The following is a 17,553-nucleotide window of genomic DNA, read 5'->3' on the forward strand; positions in this document are numbered from 1 at the left end:
TTTGACACAAAACTTATAGACTTGGGAGTTTATATTTTCTGGCATGTCAAGTTATACCTTGATATTTCTGGCCCAGAAACCAGCCATTTCTCTAAGAAGCCTTAGTTTCTTTTATTGGGAAATGGTATTTAGAGACCACAATCTGGGCGCTAGTTGTGCTTATTGCTCTAGACCTTTTTTATAGCCACTGATCCTTTACTGGCCTGACTTGAAACCATGCATTGAAGAAAAGTCCCGTGATTTCTCCCTTTAGTCTAATGTTTGAGTTGTGCTGAATTATAGACTCTTGATTAGGAACCCTTCAAAACACTGCTTAAGTTAAGAAGTTAAGGGCCTTTATAGCAGTTCTATAAAGTTCTAAAGGTATTGCTTTACGTGTTGTCTCACTATTGTGCAGAATGCCTGTTGTAAATATTATTGACTTGGGGAGCTTCAGTTGTCCATTGAATACAATGTTATATAATCTTTTACATTTTATTAATAACCACAGTCTTTGAAAAACTTAAGAAAGTCAGTGTTTTAGTCTTAGTGCTTTAAAAAACATACATAATAAACAAAAAACATGTAATAAGAAGGAACTGAATCTGGGAAGACCTGCAGATTGAGATTTTTAAGCCAAATATCAATGTTCTTATAGAAAAATGCAGAGAGTCAGATTGAAAACATGAAGGGCAAGGAGGGGAGATGGAGCTGTAAAGGAGCAGAATTTTTGTATACTATTGGAAGTTGATATTAATGTTTCCAACTTGACTGTTAGAAAGTTAATGGATAACTAAGAAAAAACTAAAAAAGAAAAGAAATGAGAAGGGGAATCAATATGGTAAACTAGAATATTCAGTTAATCACAATAGAAAGTGGTAATAAACAAATTGAGGAACATACAGAAATAAAAAGCAAAAAGCAGAATTAAGTCCTTCTAAATCAGTAATTATTTGAAATATAAATGCATTAAACTCTCCAATTAAAAGAGACTGACAGAATAGACTAAAAAACATGAATATGCTGTCTATAGGAGACATTTTAGATCCAGACACAGAAAGGTTGAAAATGGATGAGAAAAAGTATTCCATGCAAATAGAAACAACAGAGAGCTGGGATGGCTATGCTAATATCAGACACAATAGGTTTTAAGCAAAACATTGTCACAAGAGCAAAAAGGATATTATATATTGATAAATGAGTCACTCCATCAAGAAGATATAACAGTTATAAATATAATACATACCAGGGGTGCCTGGGTGGCTCAGTTGGTTAAGTGTCTGACTTTGGCTTAGGTCATAATCTCAGAGTCTGGGATTGAGCCTCTGCCACTCAGCTGGGAGTCTGCTTCTCCCTCTCCCTCTGCACTGCCCTTGCTTATTCTCTCTGTCTCTCTCTCAAATAAATAAAGTCTTTTTTTTTTTTTTTTAAAGGTGTAATACATACAAAAGAGGGGCACCTGGGTGGTGCAGTCGGTTAAGCATCTGACTCTTGGTTTTGGCTTAGGTCGTGATCTTAGGTCATGATCTCAGGGTTGTGAAATTGAGCCCCTTGTCAGGCTCTGTGCTCAGTGCAGAATCTGGGATTCTCTTTCCCTCTCCCTCTGCCCCTCCTTCTCGTGCTCTCTCTCTCTCTCAAAATAAATAAATAATCTTAAAAAAACCAAACAGCAAAAACCCAAAATATATGAAGCAAAAATTGATAGAATTAGAGGGAGAAGTAGTTCTATAATAATAGTTGAGACTTCAGTGCCCCATCTTAAATAATGGATAGAACAACTAAACAGAAGATCAAAAAAAGAAAACACTTCAGCAGTACCTGGGTGGCTCAGTCGTTTAAGCATCCTAACTCTTGATTTTGGCTCAGGTCATGATCTCAGGGTTGTGGGATCTCAGGGCTGTGAGATCGAGACCCATGTTGGGCTCATACTGAGTGTGGAGCCTGCTTGGGAATCTCTTTCTCCCTCCTTCCTCTGCCTTTTCCCCCTACCTCTCTCTCCCTCCCTCTCTAAATTAAACAAAAACAAACCATTTTAACAACAGTATAAAACAGTTAGATCTAACCAACTTACATAGAACGCTTTATCCAACAAGAGTAGAATACACATTTTTCTCAATTTACATGGAACATTCTCCAAGATAGATTATGTATTAGGTCACAAAAGAAGTCGTAATATATTTAAAAAGATTGAAATCATCCAGAGTATCCTCTTTGATCACAATGGAATGAAACTAGAAATCAGTAACAGAAGGAAAACTGTAAAATTCCAAATAGGTGGAAATTAAAATAATACATTCTTAAACAACTACTGGGTCCAAGAAGAGATTACAAGTGAAATTAGAAGATACTTTGAAATAAATGAAAAGAAAACACAACATACCAAAACCTATGGGAAAATAGGGGAGACAAACCATGAGAGACTATGGACTCTGAGAAACAAACTGAGGGTTCTAGAGGGGAGGGGGGTGGGAGGATGGGTTAGCCTGGTGATGGGTATTAAAGAGGGCACGTTCTGCATGGAGCACTGGATGTTATATGCAAATAATGAATCATGGAACATTACATCAAAAGCTAATGATGTAATGTATGGTGATTAACATAATATAATAAAATTAAAAAAAACTACAAAACAAACAAACAAACCTATGGGAAAATAGTGCACAGAAGGAAATTTATAGCTGTAAATGTTTACATTAAAAACAAAGATTCCAAATCAGTAACCTAACTTTACACTTTAAGGAACTAGAGGAAAAAAAAGCAAGCTAAACCCAAAGCTAGCAGATGGAAAGAAATAATAAGGATTAGAGCATAGATAAATGAAATAGAGGATAGGAAAGCCGTAGAAAGAGTCAGCAAAAGTTGGTTTCTTGAAAACATCATCAAGGGGCGCCTGGGTGGCTCAGTCGTTAAGCGTCTGCCTTTGGCTCAGGTCCTGATTCCAGGGTCCTGGGATCGAGCCCCGCATTGGGCTCCCTGCTCGGCCGGGAGCCTGCTTCTCCCTCTCCCACTCCCCCTGCTTGTGTTCCCCTCTCTCGCTGTGTCTCTCTCTGTCAAATAAATAAAATCTTTAAAAAAAAAAAAAAGAATAAGAAAATATCATCAAAATTGACAGTTTTACAACTTGACTGGCCAAGAATTAAAAAACACACAAATCACTAAAACCAGAAATGAAAGTGTGAACATCACCACAGTCCTTAGAGAAATAAAAGACTATAAAAGAATATTATGAACAATTTTATGTCAATGAATTTGATATCCTAGATGAAATGGATAAATTCCTAGAAACACAAACTACCAAAACTGACTCAAGAAGAAACAAAGTTTGAACAGGCATTAAACAGTTAAAGAGAGTGAATCAGTAATCAGAAACTTCTCAACAAATAAAGGCGCAGGACCAGAAAGCTTCACTCACGATGCTACCAAACATTTAAAGAATTAACATCAGTCCTTCTCAAACTTAAAAAAAAAAAAAAAAAAGAAAAAAAAAAGAGGGAATATTTCCTAACTCATTCTATATTAACAGCCTTACTTACCAAAGCCACATAAAAACGTCATAAGAAAAGAAAATGATAGACCTAGTATCTCTTAGGAATATAGATGCAGAAATCCTCAACAAAATCTTAGCAAGCCAAATCCAGCAATGTATTAAGAGGATTATACATGATAGCTAATTTTATTTTAGTTCCTAGCATCTCTCTGCTTCTATTTCTTCTTTCTGCTGCTGCTGTAAATCTCTTCAGAACTTAGGGCCCACATTCATATACCTGATATTCCTTCCTGAAAAATGGTCTTCCCATGCTTACTGAGTCTTATAGTAATGTATGGCACTGTATGTTTATATCCCCCCTCCCTTTTTTTGTGCTTTGATGTTTTACAATTATAAAATCTTAGTATTATTTTTTCCCCTCTTGCTATATACCTCTTTTCCCAACTTTTCATTTTGAAAGTTTTATATCTACAGAATACTCTTTACCTGCACTCAACAATTGTTAACATATTGCCATGTTTGTTTTTCTTTCCCTTTCTTATCTATACACGCACACATACTTTTTAGAAGAAAATGGCGGATGGCATGTTTTATTTCTAATACTTAAGAATGTATCTCCTAAGAACAAGGATATTCTTCTATATTATTATACCTAAGAAATTTAATATTAAAATCTAATATGTTCACATTCTCCTGATAATATTTTTTATAACAGACATTTTCTTGATTCAAGAAAAAGATCATGCATTGCATTTAGTTGTCATTTTTTTTTTTTTTTAAGATTTTATTTATTTATTTGAGAGAGAGAGAGAGCACAGGCCAGGGACGGGGGGAGGGGAGAGTCAGAGGGAGAAGCAGACGCTCTGCTGAGCAGGGAGCCCAGTGTGGCACTTGATCCTAGGACCCTGGGAACATGACCTGAGCCAAAGGCAGACACTTAATAGACTGAGCCACCCAGGCACCCTTTAGTTGTCATTTCTTGTTAGTTTCCTTGAATCTAAAATAGTTTCTCTAGGCCCTTTTTTAACATTTTGAAGAGCCTATGTCACTTGTTCTGTAGAATATTTCATTTTCTGGATTCATGTGATTATTTCCTTATTAGGTTTAAGTTAAACATTTTTGACAGTGACATTATATAAATGACGTTCCTTCCCATTCCATCACATTAGGAGGCTCATAGTGACAGTTTGTCTCATTATTGGTGATGCCAACCAAGTTTGATCGCTTGGTTATGGTGGTAGGTAATCTCTAGGATGATACATTGAGACTCTGACACTTCACCCTTTTACTTGATGTTTCTTGCCTGAATCAATGCATGTGTTATCTGTTACTATTATTCTTTTCAATACTCAAATTATCTCGAATTTGGCCATCAGAACTCCTGCAGGTCCTCATGATGTGGCCCCTCTGTGTTTGAATACCTTCTTGCTCTTTATTACATTCCAGGCTCCCCTTGAACTTTTCCCCAACCCTGGGTGCAGTTTTTCTCCAAGGATCTCTGTTTCTTTTTAGTGAGTAGTAGTATATTTAGAAATGAAGTTTATTGATACTGGAGAATCATAACTTCTAGGCTTTTTCAGTGGACAAATTTTGAAAACCTTCATCCTCCATTGGTCAGTTGATCATCCATCCATCCATCCATACACCCAAATATCATACTAATATTTTAGTGTTATTTCAAAAAACCAAATATTGTCATACTTTAAAAAAAATTATTTGATAGGTGGGGAGGGGCAGAGGGACAGGGAGAGAGAAAGAGAGAGAATCTCAAGCAAACTCCACACTAAGCGTGGAACATGACGTTGGCTCAGTCTCACAACCCTGAGATCATGACCTGAGCTGAAACCAAGAATTGGTTTAACCAATTAACTTAACCAACTGGTGGCTTAACCAACTGAGCCACCCAGGCACCCTGGTCATATTTTATTTACTCTGTAGAAGAAACTAGAATATCACTTTTTGGGGGTCTTTAAAAAATATTCTAATAGTAGGAAAATTAGGGTAGCTTGTGTGATAAATAACAACTTCTGGTGAATCATGTTGAATCAGTTTGGTTATTTAATGAGCTCTTATTTTTATTGTTAATGTAGTTTTGGGGCAGTGCCGTGACAACATTGAGCCAAAAAAATTGCCTATCACTGAAGAGGAGCAGATTTACCCTTGGGATACATGTGCAGCAGTTCATGATGTGAGACTTTCATTATTACAGCGTTATTTTAAGGATGTAAGTACCCTTTGATCATATAGTATTTCTGTCTGTAAAATTGATGGTTACTTCTCTCTAGAATTTTATATTTTTTCTTCTATCAAATGTCATTCTGATTTGGAATATTGAAGTTTATTAGAAAAAAGTTAATATATGGATAGTAAAGAAATGGAAATCTGTTAATAAATAAAAATTTCATATTATAAATGTTATACCTATGTTTTAAATGTTGTTTATTGTGAAATATACACATTCAGTTCAATGGAATGATAAGTATTCACTCTATAAAAACTTTTAGATTTGGCATGAATATTTTATGAAGATTTTGCCTCCTTCTTTTACCTTCATTTAAAGATATACAATAAGATTTAGAAATGTGCTTTGATATTTTATTATGATGATGTTTTTAAAATATAAAGTAGGGGGGCGCCTGGGTGGCTCAGATGGTTAAGCGTCTGCCTTCGGCTCAGGTCATGATCCCAGGGTCCTGGGATCGAGTCCCGCATCGGGCTCCCTGCTCCTTGGGAGCCTGCTTCTCTCTCTCTCTCTCTCTGTCTCTCATGAATAAATAAATAAAAATCTAAAAAAAAAAAAAAAGATTTAAAATATAAAGTAGGGGCAGATTTAATTCATGACTTCTGTGGTTTCTTGTGAGCTTGGTAGTTTTTTTCCCAGCTCTTTGCACTTAGGGGTTCTATCTAATAGCACTCAGGTGTTCTAAGTCTTGGAAGATCAACTTTATTTATTTAGTAGCACTTGCACTGTTAACTTCCTTGTAAAATTTCTGTACCATTTTTAATATTTTCTCAGTGGATTATCAAACAGGGTTTCCTTTTACCTGTTGTTGTTTTTTGGATCTGCTGTATCTTGAATTAAGTACACATGTAATAAGAACTTAAAATAGTTAAAATACATAGGGAAATATTTTTAGTTAGCTATATGAGATGAATATCTTGATAGATTTCCAGATATAATTCTTTTTGCCTTTAATGCACTGGATTAAATGGAAGAAACTAATAGGAGAGGTGGAAGACAAAATACTTAATTAGAATAAACAATAACTGACCTAGTAATGACGAACATCAGAATAGAATGTGGTTCAGTAGTCTGGACTGAGGAGAAGAGTTCTGGCGGGTTCTGGAGGAGATGATGGCTCTAGTTAGGGAGGCATTGTGTAGAGTAGAAAGAGTTCCAGGTGAGCAAACTGGGGCTTGGTCTTAGCAATGTAAGCTTGCCAGATAAAGTCTAGGATTCAATTTCCTCAGCTATAAAATAGGGCTCATGTGGTCTTTCATACAGTCACCTACCAGGTAAAAAATTTCTTTAGATCACTTTACACATTATAAAGGTCAGTATAAATGTATAGTGAAGTTTTTAATATTCAGGCTAGCCTTTTCAAAGGGCTCAGGTTAGGTAGGCCTTATAAGGCAGTTTGGGTTAGGTAATGAGGACCATGCTTCCATAGATTTTCAGAGGCTTTAAAATGAAGTTATTATTATTTGTAAAAAGAAGCCTCTATGTGTGTGTGTGTGCATACATATGAACATGTACACATTTTCACACTTTTTTCTTTATTCTCTGTTTCTTTGAATTTTTTGCAGCATATATATATTACTTTATTAATCATAGACCAATAAATATCTTCATTTTGAAGAAAATGATGAAATCGTGCTAACTTCTCCTTTTGCAGAAATTTACTACCACCTTTATTTAGATTTTATTTTGTTGCCATAATCCTGGTTTTAATTTTGTCATTTTGAATCACTTTAGAGTAGATGAGTAGAGATGAATCCTAGAGCCAAACAGAAAAGCAGAATAACTTGATTCAATGAAAATATAACCCGGACTTAAGAGCAAAATAAGTTTGAGGGAAGGGGAGATCTAATAAAGGAGAGAAAGAGTATGGTATCTCTTTCTTAAAGCAGCCGGCATAGTTATTCATATCTAGAAGAAAATCTCTTTTGTAAGAACTCTGAACTGAAATCTGAATTGAACAGAATCTCTATTGTGTGTCTGTCAGTGATGTGGGATTTTATTCTTAAATGTATATATTTTTACACAATACTTCTTTACTTTCATCGTGGTTATTTTATGTATATCTGGCTTGCTCCCTGGTCTGTATACCTCTAGAGGTGTAGGGCTGTTCTTACATTGGTTTTATGGTTCCCTCAGGGCCTAGCATGTGCTGTGTGGGTTGTAGATGCTTACTAGATTTTTTACTGAATTACTCTAGTATAGAGTACCAGAGTTTTGTAGGCAGACAGACTGTATACAGCAGAAGAGTTACTATTAATAGGCACTGATTTTGATTACAGAATTGAACTGTGTAGACTCTGCTCTCTTCACATCAGTTGCATGCATTTTACGAGTTGACCTGTAGAATTTTAGTCATGCAAGATAGTACTGCTGCTGAAACTCGGAGTATTATATATGAGAGACAGGACCCAGTAGGGAGGGAACCTGAGCTTTGGAGTCAGGTAGACTTGGGTTTGAACTGGGGCTCTGCCATTTATAATTGTGTGATCTTGGTAAACTTTTCATTCCTTTTTTGTAAGGTTTTAATAAATATTGCGGTTGTGAGGATTCAGCATTAAGCAATTCTTAGCACAGTGGTGGGCACGTCATTGAAGTCTTTCTAAAATATTAGTCTTGTGTTAGTAAATGTTTTCCTGCCTTTTAAAAATTCTGTCTGATTCATACAAGAAATCTAACAGTTACATAGACAAATGATGTACTGATTTTAGTTTGGCTTTTTTTTTTTTTAAAGATTTATTTATTTATTTGAGAGAGAGAGCGCAAGGGGAGAAGGGGCAGAGGGAGAGGGTAAGTCTCAAGCAGACTCCATGCTGAGCGTGGAGCCCGATGTGGGGGGCCTGATCTCAAGACCCTCAGATCATGACCTGAGCTGAAACCAAGAGTCAGATGCTCAACTGACTGCACCACCCAGGTGCCCCCTGATTTTAGTTTTGAAAGCTGCCTTTATTAAAAAGAAAGATTAATTATGTTTTTATAATACATTGCCAAGAGAGCAGCTTGTTTATTAGCTGACTGCCAACCATTCTAAAATGACCTAAATCTGCTGCTACTTCAAGTGGCTCCAAAGCATAACACAGAGATAAGAAGGTCTCTGTTGCTTTTCTGATTTGTAACCGTAGAAGCTAGCTCACCTGCTGTATTTGATTTGTGCTGTTGCACATCTTTCAATTGGCTAGGAAGGCATTTTGCACTATGTAATATTTTCAACTTCCAGTTACTCATGAAGAGTCTTGGTTTAACATTGGAATTTTGTTTACTATTGTTTAAAGATTATTTGGTTATCTTACATTATAATGTGAACATTTCATTTCAATGTAAAAAGTTTAAAGGTGTACTCAGTTTTAATGGCTTTCAAATCTTTCATCAAGTGCTGTCACTTATGATAGACTTTGTTCCTAATATTGCTGTGGCATGGCCATCTGTTTACTCCAGACTCAAGTTCAGGCCCAAGTGTTGTTTGACAGAGGCCAAATGAAAATTCAAAGAAAATTATTTTAGGAGGAAAAGTCTAAGCCTGTTTACAGGTTAAAGGGAAGGAATTAGAGAAGGAGAGAAGAATAAGTTGAAGAGATAAGAGAAAGAGGAGATAAAAGCAATTAACTTTTAGAACAGATTTCAAAAGGGTATTGTAGTTGCTTATATAATCTGGGTCCCTTCTTTATTGCATATTAAACCTTTGTAAACGTTAAGGTACCTTTTGGGCTTATCTTATGACCAAATTTGTAGTCTAGAAAAATGTATGGAGGGTGATGCATTATGCAGAGAAGAAATTGGAGTCAGGGAGTCAGGGAGACCAGTTAAGAAACTTTATTGAAGAGGTGCCTGGGTGGCTCGGTCGGTTAGGTGACCAGCTCTTGATTTTGGCTCAGGTGATGATCTCAGAGTTATGAGATCAAGCCCCATGTGGGCTCCCTGCTGAGCGGGGAGTCTGCTTGGGATTCTCTCTCTCCTTCATTCCCTCCCCACCCCTCCCCCACCCCACCTGTGTGCTCACGCATGGGGTTTCTCTCTCTCTCAAATAAATAAATCTTAAAAAAAAAAAAAAAAAGAATTTATTGAAGAACCCACTCCCCCACAACAAATGATACAGACATGAATGTTGTAGTGGGAACAAAGAGGAGGGGCCAAAATCACAAGTTATTTAGGAGATAGAATCTGTGTGGTTTGGGAGCTAATACTGTGGTGTGAAAGAAAGAGTGTGATGTAGAATGACTCTTAGTTTTCTGATTTGGTGACTAAATAGATTGTGGAGTTTTTAAACCAAGAGGAAAAGAAAGATTCATGGAAAAAAATGACAAACTTATGCCACATTTGTGGGAAAAAACAAAAGATTTTATTTATTTATTTATTTTAGAGAGAGCTCACGCTCTCATGCAGTGGAAGGGGCAGAGGGAGAGAATCTTAAGTAGACTCTCAGCTAAGCATGGAGCCTGACGGGCTTAATCTCAGGACCCTAAGATCAAGACCTGAGCCAAAATCAAGAGTGCGACGCTTAACCAACTGAGCCACCCAGGCGCCCCAGGACACATTTTTTTATGTTATCTGAGGGACATCAAACTAGAGATTTCTGCTTGGCAGTTGAGTATTTGTATCTGTCACTGAGGCAAGCGATCCAAGTTTGGAAGGTAGTTGAATTTACCGATTAAATCACTCAGGGAGAGCAGTTTTAGTAAGAAGAGAGTAGCACAAAAAAATAGAACCTTGAGGAGTATAAATATTGAAGGGGCAGGTGAAGAAAAAAGAGTCTTAAAAGGAAGCCTAAACCAAATGGTTTAAAGAGATCAGAGAAAAATCAAAAGAGAGTAGTATTATGGAAGCCAGGGGGAAGTAGGCGTTTTAAGAAAGAAGTTGTTACTCCATTGTGTGGGTGTGCGTGTATATATATATGTATATATATATATATATATATATATACCATATCTTTATCCATTCATCTATTGATGGACAATTGGGCTGCTTCCATAATTATAATACTTCTATAAACATAGGGGCACATGTATCCCTTTGAATGAGGACTTTTGTATTTTGGGTGTATATACCCAGTAGTGTGGTTACTGGATCATAGGATAGTTCTGTTTTTAACTTTTTGAGGAACCTCTGTACTGTTTGCCATAGCAGCTGTACTATCACGTTCCCACCAACAATGCACAAGGGTTCCTTTTTTTCCCACATTCTTGCCAACACTCGTTGTTTCTTATGTTTTTGATTTTAGCCATTCTGACAGGTGTGAGGTGATAATTCACTGTAGTTTTGATTTGCATTTACCTGATGATGAATCATGTTGAGCATCTTTTCATGTGTCTGTTGGTCATCTGGATGTATTCTCGGGAGAAGTGTCTGTTCATGTCTTCCGCCCATTTTTTAAATGGATTATGTGTTTTTTGGGTGTTAATTTGTATAAATTCTTCATGTATTTTGGATACTAACCCTTCCAGCCATAAAAAAGAGTGAAATGTTGCCATTTACAACATGGATGAAGCTAGAGAGTATAATGCTAAGCAAAATAAGTCAGTCAGAGAAAGACAAATACCATATGATTTCACTCCTATGTGAAATTTAAGGAACAAAACAAATGAGCAAAGGAAAGAGAGAGAGAGAGACAACATAAGAAATGGACTCTTAACTATAGAGAATGAACTGATAGGTACCAGTGGGGAGGTGGGTGGGGTGATGGGTGAAATAGATAATGGGAATTAAGGTGTGCACTTGTGATAAGCACCGGGTGATGTATGGAACTGTTGAATCACTATTACTGTATACCTGAAACTAATATAACACTGTGTTAACTATACTGGAATTAAAAGAAAAGAAAGTTGTTGTTAATGTCAGATGTCACAGAGAGATTAAGTACCATATAGAACAGGTAAAATAATCAACAGCAGAATAGTTTACACTAAACTATATGGAGAGTTTATTTTTCTTGGGGTGGAGAAAGTGTAATTTATAATTACTCTCATTCATTATGAGCCTAGGTTTTTGGAAGCTAAAACTGTGGTATTTCAGATTTAAAGATACTGCCTTATGACTGTCAAGTCGGGTGTTAACTTTATATCACAAAAATATAAAGTTCACATTGGTATAACAATATGAAATCATTCAGAGGTTTATGTGGATATATTTAAATATGTTTATGTTTCTTTAAAATTAATTGTATTTTGTCTTTTTTTTTTTTTTTAAGAGTTCTTGTCTCTTGGCAGTATCAATTGGCTGGGAAGGAGGTGTTTATGTACAAACCTGTGGCCACACATTACATATAGATTGTCATAAATCTTACATGGAATCATTACGGGTAAGTTGTATTTAAAGATGTATATATCTTTCTAGATATTAAATATTTTTATAGCATATAAATCCCAGTTCATCTTAGGTGATTTCGGTTGCCATTTGAAATATGCAGCCTTGTGGTTCCTTGACCTCTTCAGCTTTAGGGATTTCACTTTTTTATTTCACTTCAGCAAATGATATCCATGGTAGTAATTTTAGACTTTGTTACTCTAGCTCTGAAATATTAAGCTTTAATATCCTACCATATCATTTTATTATATGATTATTCTTCAGATTCTCTTACTTTCATTCTCATTAGTGTGTTTTGTTTCTGACATCAAGATCTCTAGTCCTTTAATCCTTTGCATTTTTCCTAGCGTTAGTTCTTCCTTAGACTCACTTTTTTGTACTATGTCTATTCTGCTCTGAATAGCATTCATTTAATCCTCCTGCCTTGATTTGAGACCCAGGCAGCTAGCCCTGCCAGAAAAGTCATAAAACTAAGTGAAGTGGTATATCTGTAAATTTGTGGTTTCCTGTATAATAGTGGCTTAGACTAGGGTCACCAACTGTAGATATTACTTATCAATTCATTTACCTATCTTTTATCAGTTTCTTCTCCTAGTGTCTTCAGTAGCTATTCCAAACCTTTGCCTCCCCTATCCCAGGTTCTTCACCTAAACTCCAAGATCCCTTTCCTCTCATCAGATTCTCTCTCCTCCTTTGTCACCAAGAAAACTGTGGCTTTCTGTCACATACTAAGCTTAGCTTCTTACTTTGCTTATTTATTCCCTGATAAATGAGTCTGCATCCCAACCAATCCTTTCTTTTCTACTCTTTGAGGTAGTATTCCTTCTTCTGTTCAGGAATAATTTTTCTGTTGATGCTCTAGTATTCCTTTCTCCTCTTCACCTCAGGGGCCTTGATCCTATTATAAGTAACCTCTTTTTCTTCTATATCTTCAGTTTTTCTGCCTGTTCTGTCCTTTCTTTTCAATTCATAAAGATGCTCAGGTCCCTGTCATTATGAATTTCTTCCCTTGACTTTGCATTCCCCTGTAGCTGCAGTTTTTCTGTTTTTCTCAGCTCAGCTTCTTAAAAGCATGGCCTTCTCTATTTCCCAGTTCCTACCTCAGAAGCAGTGGATTCCTGCTTTTCCCTTCATATCCTTTCCTCTCATATTCAGTCACTTAGTAAATTCTACTTACTCTGTCTCTTAAATCTCACTTGACTATATTCTACTTTCATTATTCTTCTTTTTGTATATGCCTTCATCTCTTATCTTGACTATTGCAGTTGCTTTCTTATCAGCTTCCTTACTCCAAGTCTAATTTATTCACTACATTGATCTTTCTAAAATGTAAATCTGATGACATATGTCGTTGGCTTAAAAATACTTTACTGAATTCTTCCCGATGGGGTAAAGTTCACTCTTCTCTGAATGGTAGTTAAGGTACTTCATGATCTGGGATTGCCTGTTGCTTTAGCTTTAGCTTTCATCAATTCAGCATTAATAAGCTAATTAATAGTTCCTTAGGCACGTTATGCATTTTTCACACATCTCCAATCATTCATTCAACAAATATTTTACTCAGTGTCTACAGTGTTCCAGATACTGTGATAGACATTGGGGATTCAACAGTGAATAAGACACATTCCTTCCTTCCAGGGGTTTACTATGCATTGCGTGAAATAGAATAAATAGATAGTTGCAGTATATGTGTTAAGTGTTATGAGGTATACACAAGGTCTTATTGGAACATCTGCCGAGTGCCAGAACATTTAATGAAATGTGGTGCTTGAGTGATGAGAGATAAGACTGGAAAAGTAATTAGGGGTCATACTGTAAAGGGCCTTGTGGTTCGTGTAAGGAATTTGAACTTTATTTAGATAGGTTCTTTACAGAGAGCCATTAAAATCATTAAAGACTTTTTTTTTTTTTAAAGATTTTATTTATTTATTTGACAGAGAGAGAGACAGCGAGAGAGGGAACACAAGCAGGGGGAGTGGGAGGGGGAAGAAGCAGGCTTCCCGCCAAGCAGGGAGCCCGATGCGGGGCTCGATCCCAGGACCCTGAGATCATGACCCGAGCCGAAGGCAGTCGCCCAACCAACTGAGCCACCCAGGCGCCCCATCATTAAAGACTTTTAAGCAGAGTTATGACATCTTCAGAAAGGTCATTGTGGCAGTTGTGTAGATGGTAGGTGATTATTGTGGGATTGCAGTAGAGTAAGAAAGAATGCGATGATATTTAGGAGGTACAAGATGATAGTGGCTTGAGCTTAGTCATTGCACTGGAGATGGAGAAGAGCTTAGAGATTTGAAATATATTTAGAAAAAGGGTCTTTCTGGACTTGGTGAGAGATGGCATGTGCAGTGTAAGAAGGAGGAAGGAATCAAGGTGAGAGATAATTGTCATTGTGAAAGATTTGATTGGGAATAAGAGTCTCACATTAGGTGGATCATGGTGGCAACAGTATCATTGAAAGACTAGTTAGGAGAATTAGCAAAGAGAGTAGAAGGAAGAAAGTGGATGGAAGGGCTAATGGGATTTATTAAGTAAATACTGGAGTGGAAGAAGACAGAAAGCTGAAGGAACTGTCATGACTCTCTTCTTTCTGAGGTAGAGGTGTAGCTTTATGCTTCTAGAGTAAAAGGAGCAAGGCTGGGGTAGATGAAGGGACTTGAGAAGTGAGGAGGTGGTTTGGAAAAACCACTTTGGAATTGGGTGAGAGAATTCTTCATAGGATGTTGGAGAAAGATTGCCAGGAAGTATTCAGGGCTTAATTGAGATGGAAACAGTTTGTAGCAAGAAGTTATTTCAGTTTTTTAATTTGAGTGCGGAATTGGAGAAGTCATACACTGGATTAATTTTGTACGAAGGTTTTATGGGGTATGTATGATGGAAGGACATATGAAGGGGGAATGAGAAGTATTGACCAAACAGTTTTTGAGGTGGTACATCATGGTGTGTAGGCAGAATAGGAAAGGCTTGATAAACTGGGGGAGAAGGGAGGAATTAAAGATAAAGGAGATAGGAGTTGGCAGTCAGACTGTAAGCTGTTTGGATTTAATATTTTCAGATATGGACAATTTGGGGTCATTTTAGAATAAGGGGGTGGTCATGGTAACAGGTACTGGAGTAGAGTGGAGGCCAGTGCCATAGGAGCTAATGAGGTCAAAGAACTAATGGATTAAGATATAAGATAGATTGTCCCTATATACACTGAAGTAGCATAAGAGGGTCGTAGGACTTGGAGCAGTGAGGAAAACCAAAGTCTTCAGTGATTGAGGGCAGTGGATGACAGTAAAAATGAAAGAAAAGGGTGATATCCCTGAATGACATGAGCCACAAAGATGGGAGAATGCAAAAGTAAAGATCTCAAGCCAGCACTAGAGAAGAATACTGCCAGCACTAGAAGAATACTGAGGTGTGAGGGGTGTGGGAGAATGAGCAGTGCCTACCTGAGAAGGCTTCAAGAAAAAACCTAGTTTCAGTCAAGGCAAGGAGGGGGATCTAGCATTCTTTAAAATTAAGGCTGTAGGGGAGCTTATAGAATGTCCTTCAATGATCGGGACTCTTACCCCAACCTTCTATACACCCTTCTTGTGTATCTTTAAAACTTAGCTCACAGATCTTCTCTGAGAAGCTTTTTCTGTTGTATTTTTCACACTATTATTATAATTTATTTTTGTTTGCTTCTATATTGTTAGTACCTTAAGTGAAGATGTACCTTAAATCTTTATGCATCACCTGGCATAGCATTTGACACATGATAGGAGCTTAGTAAATATTTGCAGAATTGGATTTAAGAAGATGTGGTGTTACACTTTTAAGGACTTGAAAAAAATAAATGTCAAAAAGTAAAAAAAAAGTAGAATTCGGTTCTTTTAGTCAAAGTATTTGAGATCCAAATATAGTGAAATGAGCACTAAATTAAGAGTGGGGAAACTTAAATTCATCCTAACATTGTCATTACCTTTGTAACCATAGGCAAATTCATTTTCTTCTCTTTGTATCCTTTTTTTCCTCATTATTTTTGTCTTGTTAGTAATAATGTTCATATTGTAGCATTCATACATTTACATTAATGCATTAAAACATTTTGAGATAAAGCGTTAGGTTAGTGGCAGAGTAAGAAAGAGACTGCTGGGAAAAAGAGCAATATAGTGGTTAAGACTACACAGTTGTAATGGCCTAAAAGAGCAAAATGGCTGTGTGGTGGTGTCAAGCGAAAGAAAGGAACAAATGTAAGAGTCTGGATTCCTGTGTTAAGTCCTCTGGTTGGTTAGCATGTATAGCGGTCTCTTATGAGTAAGAATTTCCTCCTAGGCACATATGCTTATGTGTCTGTGTTTAAAAAATTCTGTTTTCTCCTCTTCTATCAGAAACATCTGAAGGAAAGGGTGTTAAATTAATTCCCCTCCTATCACACTTACATTCTGAGCATCCTAACTGAATCTTTCCCCTATCCATTAAACCTAAACAAATTCACTGCATAAAGTCCAGTCAGTTGTGTTTGGCAGTTAGACAAAGACACATCACAATTTTTAGGCTTGATTTAGTCTCAGACTAAATCAAGTTGTCTATTCTCCATCAAGGATCATGGGCACTGAGAGAATCTGCCCAGTGGTCACCTATAGATTATAGAAACAGGGGCATGGGGTAAGGGGAAGGTGATCCACTGTAATGTGGCCTACTTTTTAAGTTATTCTTTATCTTAAATCTATATTACACATCAATTGCCTCATTATTTAACTGTTTCATACTAAGAGAAGGGGAAGATACTTCAGCAGTTCTTGGTGATAGGCTCTTGGTGATATGATTGCCATGTTGAAAGAAGTGATTTGATAAGCTTCAACAGTCAAATGAGAGACTTTGTTTTTTTCTTCAAGTAACATCTTTTTAAAATTTTTTTATTTTTATTTATTTGACAGAGAGAGACACAGTGAGAGAGGGAACACAAGCAGGGGGAGTGGGAGAGGGAGAAGCAGGCTTCCTACAGAGCAGGGAGCCTGATGTGGGGCTTGATCCCAGGACCCTGGGATCATGACCTGAGCTGAAGGCAGATGCTTAACGACTGAGCCGCCCAGGTGCCCCTCTTTCTTTTTTTTTTAATTTAAATTCAATTAATTAATATATAGTGTATTATTAGTTTCAGAGGTAGAGCTTAGTGATTCATCAGTTGCATATAACACCCAGTGCTCATTACATCAAGAGACTTTATGTATGACATATATTAGAGATTTTTTTTTTTTGCATGGTTCATTTGTTTACTATAAAATGTAATGGTGTAAATTTTTTGTTTTCTTTAAAGGTGTGCATTATAAATCTGTATGTTTATTTCATCTTTTAGAATGACCAGGTTCTTCAGGGCTTCTCAGTGGACAAAGGAGAATTCACGTGTCCTCTCTGTAGGCAGTTTGCTAACAGTGTTCTTCCTTGTTATCCTGGGAGCAATGTGGAAAGTAACCTTTGGCAACGTCCTAGTAACAAAAGCATACAAGATCTCATAAAGGAAGTGGAAGAGCTGCAGGGACGGCCGGGAGCTTTCCCAGTAAGCATCAGTGTAAGGCAAAAA

General features: G+C 36.8%; 1 protein-coding gene across 9 annotated transcripts in view; it reads left to right on the forward strand.

Moving 5' to 3' along the window:
* Positions 1-17,553, forward strand: part of UBR3 (ubiquitin protein ligase E3 component n-recognin 3) — a 224,860-nt gene that overhangs the window by 124,137 nt on the left and 83,170 nt on the right. For 7 of the 9 annotated variants that reach the window (XM_064586669.1, XM_064586668.1, XM_064586662.1 and 4 more), the window contains 3 exons: positions 5,557-5,690; positions 11,887-11,997; positions 17,329-17,541. In XM_064586669.1, coding sequence (XP_064442739.1) covers positions 5,557-5,690; positions 11,887-11,997; positions 17,329-17,541 — 458 coding nt within the window. The remainder of the gene's footprint in view (positions 1-5,556; positions 5,691-11,886; positions 11,998-17,328; positions 17,542-17,553) is intronic. The other 2 variants (XM_064586664.1, XM_064586666.1) reach the window with 1 other exon arrangement.

This window comes from Mirounga angustirostris, unplaced genomic scaffold (genome assembly GCF_029215605.1).
Source record: "Mirounga angustirostris isolate CCGP_5_RB_7025 unplaced genomic scaffold, mMirAng1.0.hap1 SCAF_3, whole genome shotgun sequence".
NCBI lineage: Eukaryota > Metazoa > Chordata > Mammalia > Carnivora > Phocidae > Mirounga > Mirounga angustirostris.